Below are 18,280 nucleotides of genomic sequence, written 5' to 3' on the forward strand. Positions count from 1 at the left end.
TCACTTTCCATATAAAGGTATGATGCAATCCATTCTCAATTCGACGGCGCTCACGTAGGCCTGTCTGGGAGTTTCTGGAGACGCGACGAAACCGCGTGACTTCCAGTCAGGTTGGAGAAAAACCGCGAGGCCCCGCCTCCTCGTGCTGACGACATCGCCCACTATTTAAGCCGCGCTGCCACTGGCTGTGGAACGTCTATCTACAGAACAGAAGAATGTGCATGTAATACGACTCGAGCGAGGTATTATTGTAAACACAGTGCTAACCGATTACTTAGGCGAAATGGAAACACTTCATTTAAGGGACTCGTCGAAAACTGTAAGGAATAGAACTGAGCTAAACATTGTGACTCAAAATCTTCGCTGGAGTGATTGTCAAGCAACTGGCTGATTTCTAAAACGTAAGTTTTGTTTATTCTAAGTCTGTTGTATCAAGAATATTTTAATAAAACTGCATTTAAAACGTTTAAAAAACATTTTAAAAGTATATTTCTAAAACGTCTATTTTACATTAACACGTTAATTTGAAACACCCAAACATTGTTATTGTTGTGTTGTTGCTAGACTGTACGGGAATGTAAACACTCGACAGGCTTCGAAACCACAACTTAATATATCGCATTTATTATTAATGTTACGGGACGTAAACGAAACTCAAGTTTTGCTGAAGTTATGCTTGATTCTGTGGTAATTTAGTCTTGTGTGGTTTTTTGTTTTACAGAGCGAAAGTGACTGCTATGGCACTATTCAACACTAATGTCAATCATCCATTATATTCTTGCTGCTTACCACACGTAACCTTCTACTTGCCAAATATGAAGAGCCCAGTGCTTTTCTATGACATGCCAAAGATGAAGGAAAATCGGCTAAGACCATACAGTGGAAATTCTATACTTACCTTTTTTCAGAAAATCAAAAGGCACATGTGGGAGTTGTTCTGGAAAGTCCTCCATCACTGTGTGAGTTTTACAGTGCATCTGAACACTAGTGTATTCTTAATGTGTGCTAGAGAAATGGTGGCCATGAAGGAGGAGTCAAAGAAAAGAGCCTTGGGCTCGGAGGCCCAAGATGGGCCTGGATGGGAGTCCAGGACCGGGGAACCCACATCAGATCCCATGGTCAAGAAGTCACTGGACCCACGGACAAAGAGCCTGCAAGATCCTGTGATTGGAGATGTTACCAAGCCTGACAAATTTGCACAGGATGGTCATGATGTTATGCTTTCATATTGGCTTGAGTCTGAGATGTCTGATGAGGATGAGGAGGATGATGGTGACAGTGAGGAGGATGAGGAGAATTCTGCTCCTGAGGATGATGAAGAACCAGAATGGAGCGAGGAAGAAGATTCTGACTGGTCAGATGTTGAAGAGGATTCAGAGATGTCCACTGAAAGCACGGAATTATGGGAGTCCTTCATAAACACCAGCGACCCGTACAATCCACTCTACTTCTCCAGTTCCACTGGAGTTGAGACAAAGACTCTGGATGTTCGAGAAAGCACCCCAGCTTCAGGAGGAGCAACACACCAGCATCCAACACCTACAGATACTGTGAGGAATTTGAAGGAAGGATCAAAGAAGGTAAAAATAACTAATGTTCACTACATGAAGATGCAAGCAGAAAAGAATTAGTCGGGAATATGGAGTGCCATTCGATATGCTATGTAGTGTTTATTCTCATACTCGTATAACTTCGTTCTCATACTGATCATTCTTATTCTTATAAATGTTGAACTTTTTAGTAAAGACAAAAAAATGTGGTCTGAACAGTTTCCAGGCAACCAGGTTACAGAGAATGTTTAATGAATGGAGATTTGTTTTGCAATACAGGTGATGCAATGCTGTGCAAATAATAAGTTAGAACAATCCTGAATTACATGGAGCTAGTCAGAAGCATGGGTTTATGACAACTACTGAAATTCATTCAGAAAGCCCTTATTAGGGCACACCCAATGACTCGACAGGAACATGTGGCCTGTAACAGTAACTACTTATAATGAGGCAAGGGTCAACATCTTGACCGCAAAAGATTCACACTTCATTATAAAAAAAAATCAAATGTGCTCTTTGTACCATGATGTGTACTTTTGGACACTGTGTTCTTCATCCAGATTTGTTCTCACAATTTGTAATTTTCACTTTCAGGTACGTTTCACTGAGGAAGTGACAGTGCGCCACCTGGTGGCCTGGACATTTGCCAGCCGGGCAGCTCGAGATGGATCCTGCTGGTTACAGCTGGCCAGAGACAGAGACCGTTTCAGAAGGAGAGTGGAGCAAGTGGGGGAGGTCATCAGCCCCTGCCTAACAGCTGAGCACAGAGCAAGGGTGTGGGAAAGACTGCAGAGAGGCTTTTAGCCACCATGTCACTTTTGTTACAGGATTGTCCTTTTTCTGTGGTGCTATATTTACTTTGATGGATTTACTACTACTATTTATTACTATTACAGACAGGAGTTACTACACTAAAACTTTGTTGGTTCTATTGGTGTTATTTTTGCCTTTTTTTTTAAGTAAGTTGTGAATATTTATTGTATTTGTATAATTAAAATGTCACAAACAATTGCTCAATTTGTCACTTGTCAAGCTACTTTTAGTATATTGAGGATCATTAGACACCCTCACACCAGGGAGCAACATTGCCTGCTGTCCACCAGCCTCCACTGGAAATGATGGGAAATCTGAATGCAGGCCAGCAAAACACTACTACATCCACCTTTTAATTTGAACCATAACCACACAGAGGAAGGCTGAAAATATGGATGTCATTTTATTACATAAAATGCAAAAATACAGTCATTAAATGTTTTGTTCCATTACAAACATCAGCAATACTTAGAAAATTATCAGTTGGTTAGAAACATGAATGTCTTGGTACACCCGTGATGTTGGGAGTGACAGGCACCCAAAGCCCCTCACGGTATGTGCAAAGTGACGAACTCCGGTATCTTAGGCAAAATTGGTCTCCCTTTACAAATGATCAGAGGAGACTACGGTAGTTTGATTTCATTGCTTCAATGGGAGAGAAGATTCAGTCCCACAGATGCAAAGAGAATGCTGGGGCACTTGGTTCTTGCATGAGGTCCTAGAAAAAAAACACACTGCAAGGATGTCTGAGAACATGAAATCACTGGTGCAATAGTTACACCTATGACGCCGCTTTCCAAGCAAAAGATGACGAGCTGTCTGCGTCTTCCGTCGCTGTTCATCTTTCAGCAAGCCCCCCTTCTAAAAACAGGATGTCCTCAGATATGCGAGTCACGTAGAGGAAAAGAAAAACGACCATCTGGCGAGTGTTTGCCATACATCCCCAGAAAAGCGCTGCCTTAAACACACTTCACCAAGCCCACCCATGCTGTGCTTTGTCCCCAAAAGCATAAAATAGAATACATCATCCAATACAGTCTGGAATACCCTTCACCCATAGCCAGAATGGCTCGTATTGAGCCCATTGATTACAACATTCATAGCTGTGTTAAGGTATCACTGTGTATTAAATCCAAGTCTTTGTATAGAGGGATGAAACAAGTGTAAATGACACAACTGCTGTAATTCAGCCCACAGATGTCACTAAACTAGAAAACAAGCCCGCAAGATCATATTCATTGCAATCAATTCAACTCAAAGGCATGGTCATTTTAAAAATAAGGTATTAATATAGACAAAAGTTAAAATGAGAAATGGTGATTGTAAATCATAGAAGTTCTAGATGGGAGTTTCTTTTTTCTTGGTAAATTGTTTTGCTCAGTCGTGTGTGCGGAATGTTACATCTAGTACATTGTAGCATAACTGCAAAATATTTACCTCGAAGGTGAACAACCATCACTCATTATTAAATAAATGAAAACGAGAAGTAAACAGTAGTTTTAGTGCGAACAAACAAGCAAAAATTAACACTAGAATTGTGCTTCCTCCCCAGTGTCAACAAAATTGCATTGCTGATACATAAAAATAACATTCTGAAGCGACTGACGCATTTCTTGAGAGGAACAAGAACAGTGGCGTTCAGCTTTCTCGTGTTACACGATGTCTTCCCAAGACCTTCTGAAAAACACTAATAAACAGGGAACTTTTTTTTTGTTGCTGAACCACATAATGAAAAAAAAAAAAAAACAACTAGGTGCAATATGCAAAATATTAATACTGACAGAAAGGAGATCGTAGCTTATGGCATGAGGAGAATGCCTGATGAAACGGACACCGAAGGACAAAAGATGTTGGGGAGTGGAGGCTGGTCATGTCACTTTGATGGAGGGCTTCTGGTGGACACAGAGCAGGGTGACGTAGGGCACCCCGATGAAGGCCCACTTCTCACTGGGCCAGAACTTCACCACCGGGCCCTGCTCTGGGGCCTCTGAGGCTGCGTCGAAGTACGCGAAGCACACGCAGCCAAGGTAGGACGCCAGGCAGATCAGAATGTGCCTACGCATTTATGCAATGGTGACAAAATCGCATTTTATGAAAGGTGCACAGATTACACCGCGGACGGACTTGTGCTTGTGAACGTGCACTCACCAGGCGCAGTGCAGGTAGGGGAAGTTAACGGACGACCACATCTCACAGAAGATGCGGTCACTGATCCAGCACACGAGTGCCAGGGTCCACCACAGGCCAGCGAGGAGCCCCAGCTTAAAGACACGCAGGTTCTCACATCTGCTCACACGCAAACAACCATGAAGATGCATGTACAAGGGCACTGTATTATATACAATTATTATATACCATCTATATATGCAGTTCTATATAGACATATCCTATATACTGTTCAATATATACTGCTGTACTCAAACATAGTTAAAACCACATTTGTCTGCACACTATTGTTAAAAATATTAATGAATACTCATGATGGGGCACAGCTTAATATCACTGAGGAATGCTTAAAATTCTTTCAGGAGTGAGGTTTATTACCATGTCTTTTATTAACTGTCTACACGTAATGTCAAGCATGTCTCATAGAACACGCACACCTACACACACAAAAAAAAACACACCCACACACCCTTATCAAAATCCACTTTGTTTCCCATGCTATCAGTTTCTGTTCTATCCTAATATTTGCATATGTGATCAACATTCAGTAATCAACAACCCAGTGATCCAATCACCCTGATGCTGAGCACGTTGAAAGTACTGTGTGTGTGTGTGTGTGTGTGTGTGTGTGTGTGTGTGGAAGCAATATACACTTCAACCTGCTGTACCCCTTGACAGACTGTTAAAGGAAACAATCACTCCTCTCCATAGCCCTTATCATTCCACCACACAACCTCCACAAGAATTCCTTAAATTCCTTTATGGTGGCGCCAGCACAGTGTTGGATATCGACTGTGTGTTGACCCAGGTAACTCAATCTTGAGGCACGGTGCGAACAATAACAGGTTAGAGGCTGCCAAATGTTCAAGCTGTGAGAGAACAGGAAGATGACATGGGAAGAGCCGGAAAGGCCAGTGCGGGAGCACACAGAACGCTGCCCATATAAGGGTGTGATGCCACGGCAATAAACTGCAATAGCACACAAACAAAAAGCAGCTACATTAATGAAACACACTAAAGGAACGGTGACTACAGAATTAGCAACGCCATCGCGACCACTCACCACACACGCCTATTGGAGCGTCATTGTTCAAAGACACACACACACACACACACATTGTAACAGAACGGGGTTCAGCATCAGCCCCTACTTCCTGTTGTGCACTTCAAGCACTGTCACTTGGTGTATACTCAGAGCTAGCACGTCACAGGAGTGACTGAACCGGTTACAGCCAGCAGCAGGGGGGAAAAAACAAAACAAAACAAACAAAAAAAAAAACACTTGAGTTTAAGGCTGAATGCTTGGCATACATGAAATATACGGTCCAGATGGGCTAAGGAAGTGAAACGCCACCTGAACGGTGTTCTGCACACCACGGACGGCAGGATGAAGGAGGAGTCAAAGAGCGAGTGTGTCTGGATGGGCAGCTGTGAGTCTCTCACCTCTTCAGCTCGGTGATTAGGAGCGCCGTGCACGGGATTCCCAACGTCATCAGCGAGATGGAGTTGATGGCCGGCTTGATGAAGGCCAGTCCCGTGGTGATCCCTGAAAGGACGCCGACGACCAGTTTGAACCTTGACCTTGAGGAAACGAGGGAGAGAGAGAGAGAGAGAGAAAGGTGCCAGCTGTCTCAACACTCCGCTGATGTTTATCAAACAGCATTCAGACATTTTGAGGCAAGGTGTGTAAATCAGATGACCTGATAGCAAAACAGGTGCCACAAGAAACCTGTGTCCCCCAAGACAAGTGCCCCACCCCCCCCTCACGGGATTGTCCCCCTCACCTGTCTCTGCGGAACATCTTGGGCAGGTATCTCTTGGGGAACCACATGCCGATGGCACACATCAGCACCCACAGTATCGCCAGCTCGTCCAGCATCTGTCCCAGGAAGCTCAGCGTGGCATGGAAATACGTGGAGCCGATGCCTGCACATCAAACATCAGACGGACCGACACTCTTACACTCTTCACTGGCTTTGTTTTATGTTCTTGGAAAAGCAGAAGATATTAACCTAGTTTTCATATGCTGTGAGTGGGAGTACAGCACTGACAGCTAAAAAAAATATATATATATACACCCGCCTTGTTATGTTTGTCGAGAACATTCAGCACATGCAACAGATGATGTGCGCTGTGACTCGTTACTGGAGATCTATTTTTAACATCACACGTTCTCATTTCTATGGCATGTCATCTGTTTTCCATTACTTGTACCAATTCACACTCTCTAGATCACTGGTAAGTAATCAATTTAATGACCCAGCAAAGGTAACAGGGCGGTGTTGGCATTTCATAAAGGTATCAATCCATGGATATCATACAGAAGACAAGGACTGCCTAAAGAAGGCTGCAGTGGCAGAGGTTATTTAGTTGGGTGTTGGGTGTCTTCATTCACTAAACATAGCTTTGTTATGATCTGTAAACACAGCATGAAGAAGGCAAACCCTGTTGAGCAATTCACGTCCCTTTGGCTCTAGAAAAATGCTCTGAATCAAGTCCTCCCAGTGTTGCCTCCCTAAATGAATCCTCTGTGTATTGTGACGCACAAGGAAATTTATGAGTCCACAGGGCTCAATCATTCAGTAGAAGAACTGTCCAACAGCATGCAACAACACACACTGTTGCCGATCAAGTCGTGACCAGCGTCAGCTCACAGACTGCGAGAATGACGCTGGTGTGTGATGACATATTTCAAATCTCAGAATGAGACAAAAGACAGTGTGTCCCTTGTTTCCCAGTAACCACTTTGCCAGGGACACTGAGGGGGTCACTGTTTTCACATGTGGGCTTATTAGTGTATTTTTGGTCACCTGAAGGTTAACCCCCCCCCCAAACGTACACACACAGCTAATACAGAAATGTGTAGCCTTACAAAAAATAAAATTTAACTGACTAAAGTAATTCATTGAAGATAAATAGCTACACATATAGTCCATTAGTAATGGTCTACAAAATACACCCTGTTACAACTTCCTCATAAAGATCTCCACTCCCCTAAAATGTGCAAGTGAGTGAAAAAGAGGTCGCAACTTCTTCTCCAATCTTCTTCAAAACACGAGCCACGTTGTTCTTGTCATCACATTTCCCCCTTTAGTTCACTCCAGATCAGAAAATGTGAAGCTTACCGACCACTACGAGCAGAGTCCATATCAGATAGATCCCACTGTTAAAATGTGTAGCATACTGACGAAAGAGACACATCAGAATGGGGGGCAGAACGAAAAACAGAATGTTGCTTATCTAAAAAAGAAAGAAAGAAAGAAAGAAAGACAAACAGACAAAAGAAGTAAAGGTCAGTGACAGCACACTCTCATTAAATGCAGTTTACCATGAGCTAACGTGGTCAAAGTTTGACAGCCCCGTCACTAGTTAACCTACTAAACGACAGAAATGAATTTATAGCTGTGTCACCTGGTGGAGACACACACACACGAGCTTCAGACAACAAAGCAGAAGCAGCAGCGACGGGCAAAGCGCTCGCGGCTCGAGTGACGTTACCGTGTTGTAGAACTCCGCTATTCCGGGGTAGATGAGATAATTCCCCTCGCACCAGTCCACTTCCGAGCTCCCAGCTTGAAGGTGATTATAGAAAAACACATTCATGTCTGTCGCACTCCCGAGAACGCAGATATGAGCGATAAAAATAGCCGCCTACTCGGCGAGATGCGCGATCAGCCACAGCTGGTGTAAACTGCTCTCAGACCAGAACTGGGTTAAATAGCTTCACACAAAGACACCCTGTAATTTCGTTTTGATAACTCAGACGCAACACGAATTAAACTGCTTCTGATCCGATTTTGAGCTTCTCTTGATGGTCTGTAGCGAGTCTCAAGTTGTCTCGTCATTTTGTTGTCCAGTCGAAGTGTGGTCCAGCTCACAAGAGCCGCTCTGCAACTGCATGTCATTTGCAATAACACAGCAACATGTGATCAACGCATGCGCACTTGAACTCCAGGCAATCTTCCTTAAGTTTGTTGTGGTGGAACGAGGTACGTTGATTTAATGTGTGAAATAACGTGACAACTGACCTAACGAGCAATACACAACACTAAACTGTCCGCTCTATTAAAACAACGTTGTGTGTCGTATTACATTGGATTAACTGGACTTTTATCATTGGGCACTGGATGAATAGTGCTTTTATAAAGATACGTAGTTGAAAGAGAAATATGATTGTTTTGCAAGACTTAACAAGTCATGAATACCTTATTAGTCAGATGGATTATTAATACACTTCACATATCCACTGTTCTTTACTGCTTCACAATATTCACACTGCTGAGTCACCACCATTAAGTGCGAAAATGCTACTCAAAGAAGTGAAAGCATACATGCCCGTCTAAGGGAAATAAACATTTATTTAACCCTAAATAATCCAAACACTAACATGAGAAGGATTTAGAAAGTGAGTTTTAAAAGATACAAACTGCACAATATTGAGAAACAATATTGGTTCTTAACTATTCTAGATAGTTTGAATCAGCTTGAAGGTTACTGAGATGGATGTAATTTGCTTTGGCATTTATATTAAATCCATCAAATTGAAAGTGCTACATATTAAATAACTGATTTGGTAGGAGTTGAGACAACAGCAGGGGGATAACCCCTGGAATTGACCATCTCTTCATAAAGAAATGTAGTGGCATTAGTCACAGGGATACATTACATGAGCTATCTACATCAAGAACAAATTTGAGCTTATCACAATACTATCTCTACTTTACTTACGAAATAAGCATCAAATTCAACCAAATTATTAAAGGCATGCATAATTAACAGATAAAGCAGCTTTGAATCAGGACAAAGCATGTTTTATTGCAGGACAGCTGAAGGCTGTACAAATTTACACCCTGAAAAGAGCAGGCTTACAGAACCCTAGATTAAAACCCTAGTCTCCCCCAAGGTCCTTGTGCAACATGGTTTTAACCTCTACCCTTAACTTCTGTTGGCTACAGGACCGACCCTTGTTCATTACTTTCAAACGTCCTGACTATATCAGGACGTTTCAACAGGAGAGCATTAGTTTTGTAACCTGCGGGTACAACCAGATACACTGTACAAAGTTAAACAAGAAGAAACTTGCTTGGAGTTAAAACTACAGTCAACAAAGCAATTGTCAGCAGTGTACAGTATAATGTTTTAAAATAAAGTCTGTTATATAAATAGGTTGTGTGGTACTCCAGTCATTAGTAAATTATATCCATTACAATATATTGCAGTGAATAAAATAAGTATTTTTATGAGGTTGGAATGTTATTTTCTGCATTTAGGAAGGGTAGAAGATAGCCCTCATTTCAGCATTTAATCATGATTACTTCCTCAGCTCCATCAGATTAATTAGGATATGAAATACTAGAGTGTTGGATCATGGGTCAGCACTTCCTAAACAAAGACTTCATTGAACATCCATATTCAACCCCAACACTGGGATTATTCTGGATTACAGCATTCTATTCTAAACGTGTAAACATGACACAGGAACCATCCAGGTATGGCCTCATCACGAGCCTTTCAAAACAGTCAATACAAACGCACGTGCACGCCCAGAAGCTGTTCACGCATGCACGTGCACGCCCGGAAGCTGTTCACGCATGCACGTGCACGCCCGGAAGCTGTTCACGCATGCACGTGCACGCCCGGAAGCTGTTCACGCATGCACGTGCACGCCCGGAAGCTGTTCACGCATGCACGTGCATGCATGCAGAATTCTCTGCCCAATACGGATGTCATTCTACAGTTTTGCAGTGAGCACATTACCTGGTCCACCTCTGTATTTCATTCCACCATTCAAATACTACACAACAAACCGGCCACAGCCCCCAAAATAGCTGCAGCAGATTCTCCTGTGAGTTCTTAAGTAGGAAAACAGACTTGTTTTAACTGTACTTATTTCCTGGGTAGTAGGCAAATGTAAATGTATAGTTTTTTTTTGTTGGAAACAGTGGTCATCAAGCTGAAAACCCCCTTAATTTGTGTATATAACCAAACATTCAATTTTAAACCAGATATGCAATTGTTTTATATTTGCCTTAAATAAAAATTCATTATTTTACAAGGACAAAACCATGGGACATGAGTATTTATATCAGCTGTCAAAACCCTAAGCGACAAGTGATGAAAAACAAAAACTGATAAATTAAGGCAAACTGATTGCACTCTATAATATTAATTTATTAGTAGTAAAACCTACCTTGGCTAAGTAACAAGGCACAAGCACTATTGGAATTATTTCAAATCACCATGTTTCTACAGAGGGCTAGCAATGTGTCTGTCTTGTGAAATTTCTTATTCAGTGACAGCAAAATTAACTTAAGACTTGAGCTTCCATTGAAAACAAACGTGCATCTGTACGCACAAATACCATAAAAGGCTGCTTAAAACACCCTGAAGAACACTAACTGGAGCAGAAAGGATACTGTACATTCTCACCTAGGGTTGAGTGGACATCTGCATTCTCAGTGGAAAAAAGGTTTATGTACATAGATATTCTGAACATTTTTCTAAATGATCATGACTTTATTCAAGACAAATATGTCTGTATGAGTGAATCATTTTGGTGATCATTTCAGTAGTTAAACGTCCAACTCCCAATGCAACTCATAATTTTCCCCACAATATATTTAAATTTAAGGTCCAAAGGTGTAAAAAAAAAAACAACAAAAAAAAAAACAAACATGTAATTTCCAGTAAAACTACTTTACTGTCTGTTACAAAACCTGAACTTCCCACCATCTACTTTGTCTGAGACACTAGATTTTCTTTAGCTCCCTGGAATAATTTGATTGTCTGTTGCCACAGTAACCCAAGGTATGATGATCCAGTTTACACACATGCATACACTTGGGTATGTATGAACACACACACACACACACACACACACACACACACGCACACACACGCACACACACACACACACACACACACGGCCTTGCACTGTGACACTCAAGACCCACATCAATATTATAGGCTTGGCATTTAAGACTGACTCCACAGAACTCTAGGTCAAGATCCATCACTTTGAAAAAGGCAAATATCCCATCCTAGAAAAATATGTACAATCAACAATGGAGACAGATAAAGCAATTAATTTTTGAAAGTGCACATCATATAAGACCCTTGAAACTGATATCTCAAGAGAATACATCTCCATTTCATCCGGACACCTTCCACAGGTAAGACTGGAGGGAGCAGTAGGACACAAGGCAGTGTTGAGAGGGCCGTGAGCTTCTCCTCCCTCATCAGTTCATCACTTCCCTCCTACAGGGTTCACGCACATACCTGATGATGGCTCCATTACCTGAAGACACTGACAAACCTCACACTAACAAACATCTAACCCTGCTACATATCTGGCATTGCTAAACGCTGCGGGAAAAGCAGGCATGAAACAAAACCAAGGTATGCTTCTGGAGGATTATGGGATACCGTCTCTGAGCGACGGATGTAAAGGAGGAGGCTAACGGGAGAGGGGTCCAGTCTCGTGGAGGTGCCGAGTGCTTCCGCCCAACCGGCACCTGAGCTGGGGGGGTGGGGGGGGTTGTGCTGGGGAGAGTCGGGGCGTCTCCCCGCAGCTGCCGTTGACAGGTCAGATGAACGGAGCTCCAAAGCATTTGAGGCACCACTGCACGCTGTTGGCCGGGGGTCTGTCCATGGGCGAGAGAGCTTTGAGCTGCTCGGGGCTGAGCTCGTTGAAGGCTACGCGGTACTCCCGATCAAACGCTTCTGCAAGCAGAAACAGAGAGGGGACGTGGAACACGGAGCGGGTGGGCGCACGGCACCGTGGGTCTGTGGGGTTCACAGGGTGCAGAAGGTACCAAGGAGGAGAGGATGGTTCATGGCAGCGTTTACTCACCAATATCAATGTTCTCCCTCCCCAAGGCCACTAGTGAAAGGAACAAGATCTCTCTGTATATACTCCTACAGAACAGGAGAAAAAGATAATACGATCATTTATGAGTTCATTTCATTCAATAAATAAGATCATTTATAAACGTTAACATACTAAGAGCCAAGATATGTGTACGTTTATTTACAAGATACACACATTCCCCTGCATTAGGAACACATGTAGAGTCAGTGATGTGAAAACAATACAATTCGTGAAATAAATCAGACACGTCATATACCGCTCGTCTAAGATTTTGATAAACAGCAGATGTAATAAAACCGAGGTGTGAGGAGAATGGCCAGTTCCATTTGAACAGTCAGGAAGGCTATGGTAGCTCAAATAACCAGCACATCAACATGTACAGCACATCACATCGCTCTTCTGTAAGAACAGAAGACCACACGGCGGGTAAGATGCTCGTGTGAGACACTCCTCTGTACCAGTATAGAGCACATCTTGGGATGTGTTAGAAGAGGAGATTCACAGCACGCATGATCATCTAACAAATCTGCAGTAATAACACAAGGTAATCAAACCAACAGGAGGGAACATCTCACAGGAATGTTTCCAACACCTTGTGGAGAACATTTCATGAAGACTTGATGATGTTCTCAGAGATTATGGGGGTCATACAGAGTATTTGTATGGATATCCTAATAAAGTGGCCAGTGGATGCACACACACACACACACACACACACACACAGACACACACACACACACACACACACACACACACACACACACACACACACTTTGACTGATCCAACATTCTAACCTTTGTCGTTTGCCCTCCGGGCGTTTCTTGATTTCTCTGAGTAGCAGATTGATGGGACCATAGACGTCGTTGGTCTGGATGCTTCTGACAATGCTGTTCAGGAGTCCTCGTATCTCCTGGTAGTCAGTGGGTGCCAAACAGCCCTTCTTACGCACTGGAGGTAAAGGCAGGGTGGACAACAGTGTTCCAGATATCGCCATGTGCTGTGATTTAACCTGAGAACTTGCAGCACTCTAGAGCCATGCAGGTACTCACAGAAGGTCCTCCAGAGCTGGTAGAGGGGCTCGGTGGGCTCCTGGTGCAGGTTGACGTTGTCCCACAGCAGCTGAACATACACCTGCTTGCTGTCCTGGGGCAGGGACGTCTGCGGCAGCTATGGCAGAACAGAGGTGGACGTGTGAGGACAATTTTGTCCCACTTAATGTGACATAACTTGCACAAGAGTACATAGATAACAATACGTTAGTGACGCTGCTAGACAAACTGAATGAGATAAGAGAATAATATAGTCAGGAAACAAAATGGAGTGCAGACAGCGGAGAGTGGGTGGACGTGAGGGAGAGGAGAGACACCTGTACGCCGTTGTTGCAGTGTTCAGAGGTAAGTATGAGTCCAGGCAGACTGCTGGGCAGGTCCAGTCGACGGAAGTACCACACCAGGTTCCAGAAGATGATGGGGTGCTGGCTGAGGAACTTGTGGGTGTAGATCACCTGAAGAGCACAGAACACGTGAACAACGCAACGGGACAGAGATCGCAACACCTGTTCGACACACGCTGCTCAACACCAGGGGGAAGGGACCCTTGTAAACGTTGAAATACCACACGCGTGTTTTACGAATGGAAAAAGCGCTGCACCTGATCACCCTCGTTCTCCAGTAAGGACTCCAGTTCTTTGCGTAACACCAGTGGGCTGAGGTAAGGCACCGAGACGGGCGGTGGGTCGGGAAGCTTCTGCCCCAGCGTGTCCTACGATAAAAGAAAACGTTCAGCTGGTGCTTAAACGAAACGCCGCAGTAGAAACATGCAGGGATGGTGGCATGCTGCTCCTGGGAGCTCGTACACAACTGTGACATCACATCCTGTCCATAAAAGGAGATTCTGTACGTGGAACACTCCTGTTGTGTTACGGTTAAGCTGCGTCTTTCGGTAATTGCTGCGATGGCCCGTGGGGGCGGAGCTTACCACCACTTCCTGCAGGCTGTTGGGCAGGCTGGTGGTGGACACGCCATGACTGGGCCACTGGGCGGAGTCCAGGCTCTGCAGGGGCCCACCCACGCTGTTGCTGCGGGTCAGAGACGTGCCCCTCTTCTCTCCCTGGACCTCCAGCAGGCCCAGGGGGTCCGAAAGCACCGTGTTCGGTACTGGGCTGAGGAGGCATGGAGACAGAATTACTCAGGCACTGTGTCTGCGTTGAGCTTAATTTACAGCCATCTTTGGTTTCTCGGTGTCTGCAGAGTGGGAAATGTGTGTCAAAGGTCATGGCAGGTAAGCATCTTGAGGGTGGTGCTGCTGACACTATATACCCCCCATACTCAAATAGTTATCTATTTCTGGCCCGCGAGCTGTTTTGAAAAGTGTATTTTTTTTTTGGAATCTTTTTTTTCAATCGTGCTATCTGCTCTTATTTTGAAATCGCGCACCGCGATCTCAAGACGATGCCGGGGATTGCCTTTATGGCAACAACAAACAGGTAGCAGACGCCCAAATGCGTTCGACACCCCCCCCATAACCGGCCCCTTCAGTGAAAAAATAAAATGTGGCCCGTCATCATTTCTATTTGAGTACCCCTGCTATATACTAACATTAGCTTTAGCATCAGGTACGGGGATAGCACGGGGATAAAGCCTCTATTAATTTATACGTCAAGGTGACTGTCTAGACCTTCAACAAATGTGAAGTATAATGCATTTGTAATCAGAACCCCTGTGTGTCAGACATGCTGCACACTCGTCACCTAATGACTAATAACGACATGACATGCATAAATAAGTTGTTTTTGAGACACGCAAACATCACGCAAAAACAAACATCAAAGACCAAGTTCCCTACGGAGCTATACATAAGATACAGATTTTATGTCTATATATTTTATATATTTTTAGTTATTATATAACTAACATGATTACACAGCTGAATATGTATAGCATGAATAGGAACGTAACACACATTTTCTGGGTTCCGGGCTGGGATGTCAGTGGGTCTTCAGGCTCATCTTTGCCTGTGGGAGATTCTGCGAAGCTGATGAGGTCCGGGGGCTCACTGGGAGTGACCACCTTCACCTCCGAGGAGCTGGAGGTCGTGGGTCGCACGCTAGCTCGGTGGATACTGTCTCCTGAAGTGCTGGTCTTCAGGTAAAACCTGTTCCCATAGACACACAGGATGAGAGTCAGCCGAACTGCATGGGTGCAAAATATTCATATCTGAAACTCCTCTGAACTTGAAACATAACAGAAAAAAGGAACTCTGAAGGCTAAAAACAACTGGTGTGTCCATCACGGAGAAACAGAAACAGACGATTCTGGAACGTTTTCCGACTTGTGATCTGGAGTCACTCGTCCACCTCACCACCTCTGATGTCCGGTGGGGTAACTTACCCAGGGGTCGCGCGGAGGTCGTGGAACTCCACGTAGAGCAGGGGCAGGAAAGAGGTCTGGCAGAAGGGACAGGTGGTGTTCAGGTTGGAGTCGTCCGCCGTCCACCCCGCCATGATCTCCTCATCGTACACAAGGGCCTCGCAGGAGAGACACTGAGAACAGCTGGACATGAGGACCTGAGTGGGAACACGCACGCACGCTTCTGTGAGCTCCAGAGAGGAACATCAGTGTCCATAAAGCTGCTCCTGTAGCTCATCTGGTGCAGCAGAGCAAAGTGCCAGCAGGCCAGTTCAAATGTCAAGGGAGCACACGTACAGTCATGGGGATAAATATGCCAGACGCCTCAGACAGGAGTGTCTGCCGAATGCTGTAAATGTAATGGCGAGCACACGTCAGCAGAGGGCGCTGCCCTCACCTCTAAAGCGCAGTTCTGGTAGATGCTGGAGGTGCTGGCATGGTGGGACGAGCTCTGCTCACACCTCTCCGAGTTGGCTCCTTTTGCAAACCTACCATGGGTCATGGCTAGACCAAACAGACAGGTGTTCACATGACAAACAAACAGTACAGGAGTCGTGTGTGTGTGTGTGTGTGTGTGTGTCTCACACGCACTGGGCTGTGGCCGGCCAGTATCGCTACTCCCACTGCTGCTGCCCAGACTGGTGGTGCTCCGCGTGAGGCCGTTGGAGGCCAGGCTGGGCATGAGGCCCCGGGGCAGGGCGCTCTCCAGCCCGCAATCCCCGCTCAGGAGATGGTCTTCCAGCCGGGCGGGGAAGGCGTCCCTGGGCTGGGTCTGGTCCTCCTGGAAGCAGCCGAATGCCAGCGTTAATGTGAAGAGTCACGCCAAGAAACACTCACTGCTATTAAAAATGTATGAGGTGGTCCATAAATAAACTTTATGATTATATTCCTGAGAGAGACTCCCCCCCCCCCCTTCCAACAGAAGAACACTGTAAGATCAATGTAATGACATTCGAGTGGCTCGTCAATGGTAGGACGAGGTTGGAATGTATTGACATTACGGTTCCTTGAATGTAACGATTGGTCTCTCTCCTCGGTTCCCCTCTCTCTGGACCTCTTTCATTCGCTCACCTCGTCGTCCGAGTAGGAGTAGGCGGAGGCCACGGCCCCCCACACTTTACTGGCCACGTTGGCCGCCTGCTTCATGCCCAGTTTCAGCATGTCCACTTTAGGCCCCGACAGCAAGCCGTCCATCTTGATGCCGGAGATGGAGTTGATGACGGACCCCAGCGAGCCGCTCTGAGAGGTCTTCACGAGCGCGGTGAGCGAGGCCGACCTCTGACCGGCAGCGCCGGGGGCCTTGGACGACTTGTTGACGAAGGTTTTGGAGCGCGTGACGGCGGGGCTGCGTTTGGCGGGTTCCAGCAGGTCTGGTATCTTCACGGGGTTCGCAGGCAGACTGGAGCGCCGCTCCGCAGGCTGCTTGGCGGCGGGCGGGTCCATGCGGTCGTGCTTGGCCCCCTGGTGCAGCTCCATGCTGGAGGCCTTGGTGCCCAGCGGACCCTGGAGGCTCATGTACATCTCGATCTCGTCTGCCAGGTTGCGGGAGACCACCAGTGGCACGAAGCGTGCAGACTCTTGACTCTGAATGGAGACCAACTCCTCACTCTCGGAGGCCAGCAGAGAGAGCGGGTCCGCCCCGATTTCAACGTCCTCCCTCTCTACCGCCTTGGAGGAGGAGGAGCTGCTGCTGGTGCTCCTTCCCACCCCCTCTCCGCCCTGAGGAGTCGCCTTCCCTTCGCCCTTCGCCTCCTCATTCTTATCACAGCCGACTCCTTCCGCTTTCTCCGTCTGTGTGTCTTTACCATCGACCTCAAGGGAGCGGTCTGCGCCCGGCCCCTCCTCCAGCTCTTTAAAGGCGGAGCCTGTGGCCGAGGAAGGGGGCGGAGTCTTGCCCCCGGAGAAGGCGGCGGCCAGGATCTTGGCGTCGGCGCCCATGTTGTCCACGCTGAGCTCCAGGCTGTTCTTCTTCAGCAACATGCCGGCGCGGCTCTCGGCGCTGAAGCTGCAGCTGCGCTCGGAGAAGGCCTTGACCCGCTGCTTCTGAGACTGCGGCTGCTGGCCGGTGGGCGGGGCCAAGTGGGTGGGGTCGCCGCCGTGTTCCGGAAGGGCCACGCCCTCACTCCTGCTGCGAGGCTTGAACAGTTTGCTGCCTCCTCCTGCCGGGCTGCTACCTGAAAGAGGAGAAGACATCTAGAGGGCTCAGGGAGATTCAGGAGTACATCAGATTCGAGCTTTTTATTGGTTGTGACATTTCAATTTCGAGTCCTATTGAAATACAGCGAGAAGATAATAATGAAAGAAGCGCTACCCGGAGCGGAGTTACAGACTAACTGTGTGGAGGGCCTGAGGGACCCACCTGAGTCGCCTCGGCCCGCTGGCGCGTCTAAGCCCCCGCTGGGGAGTTTGACGATGCTGGCTGGAGGAGGACTGGGTTCGGCAGGGCTGGGAGGCTCTGACCCGGCCACCGCAC

At 46.0% G+C, this 18,280-nt stretch overlaps 3 protein-coding genes across 4 annotated transcripts in view; 1 reads left to right on the forward strand and 2 right to left on the reverse strand.

Moving 5' to 3' along the window:
- The first annotated feature begins 183 nt into the window (after positions 1-183).
- On the forward strand, positions 184-2,567 carry ppp1r15a (protein phosphatase 1, regulatory subunit 15A). The gene is made up of 3 exons (XM_076972430.1): positions 184-401; positions 722-1,580; positions 2,145-2,567. Exons 2-3 carry the CDS (start codon positions 738-740, stop codon positions 2,352-2,354), a joined length of 1,053 nt encoding a protein of 350 aa, XP_076828545.1. The 5' UTR covers positions 184-401; positions 722-737; the 3' UTR covers positions 2,355-2,567.
- A 180-nt stretch (positions 2,568-2,747) lies between these two features.
- Positions 2,748-8,464, reverse strand: acer2 (alkaline ceramidase 2). Its single transcript, XM_076972431.1, has 6 exons — positions 8,028-8,464; positions 7,655-7,769; positions 6,314-6,455; positions 5,973-6,110; positions 4,512-4,649; positions 2,748-4,418 (listed from the first exon to the last, which is right to left on the reverse strand). The coding sequence occupies exons 1-6, from the start codon at positions 8,130-8,132 to the stop codon at positions 4,232-4,234; spliced, it is 825 nt and encodes a 274-aa protein (XP_076828546.1). The 5' UTR covers positions 8,133-8,464; the 3' UTR covers positions 2,748-4,231.
- An 837-nt stretch (positions 8,465-9,301) lies between these two features.
- dennd4c (DENN/MADD domain containing 4C) overlaps positions 9,302-18,280 on the reverse strand; it is a 39,157-nt gene continuing 30,178 nt past the window's right edge. For both annotated transcript variants that reach the window (XM_076972429.1, XM_076972428.1), the window contains exons 22-34: positions 18,167-18,280; positions 16,879-17,981; positions 16,399-16,588; positions 16,205-16,311; positions 15,790-15,965; positions 15,362-15,553; positions 14,378-14,561; positions 14,051-14,161; positions 13,767-13,904; positions 13,450-13,567; positions 13,195-13,348; positions 12,382-12,446; positions 9,302-12,251 (exon numbers count right to left, since the gene is read on the reverse strand). The exon at positions 18,167-18,280 is cut by the window's right edge and continues 27 nt beyond it. In XM_076972429.1, coding sequence (XP_076828544.1) covers positions 12,115-12,251; positions 12,382-12,446; positions 13,195-13,348; positions 13,450-13,567; positions 13,767-13,904; positions 14,051-14,161; positions 14,378-14,561; positions 15,362-15,553; positions 15,790-15,965; positions 16,205-16,311; positions 16,399-16,588; positions 16,879-17,981; positions 18,167-18,280 — 2,789 coding nt within the window. In that variant the 3' untranslated portion in view covers positions 9,302-12,114. The remainder of the gene's footprint in view (positions 12,252-12,381; positions 12,447-13,194; positions 13,349-13,449; positions 13,568-13,766; positions 13,905-14,050; positions 14,162-14,377; positions 14,562-15,361; positions 15,554-15,789; positions 15,966-16,204; positions 16,312-16,398; positions 16,589-16,878; positions 17,982-18,166) is intronic.

This window comes from Brachyhypopomus gauderio, chromosome 14 (genome assembly GCF_052324685.1).
Source record: "Brachyhypopomus gauderio isolate BG-103 chromosome 14, BGAUD_0.2, whole genome shotgun sequence".
In the NCBI taxonomy this organism is placed as follows: Eukaryota; Metazoa; Chordata; class Actinopteri; order Gymnotiformes; family Hypopomidae; genus Brachyhypopomus; species Brachyhypopomus gauderio.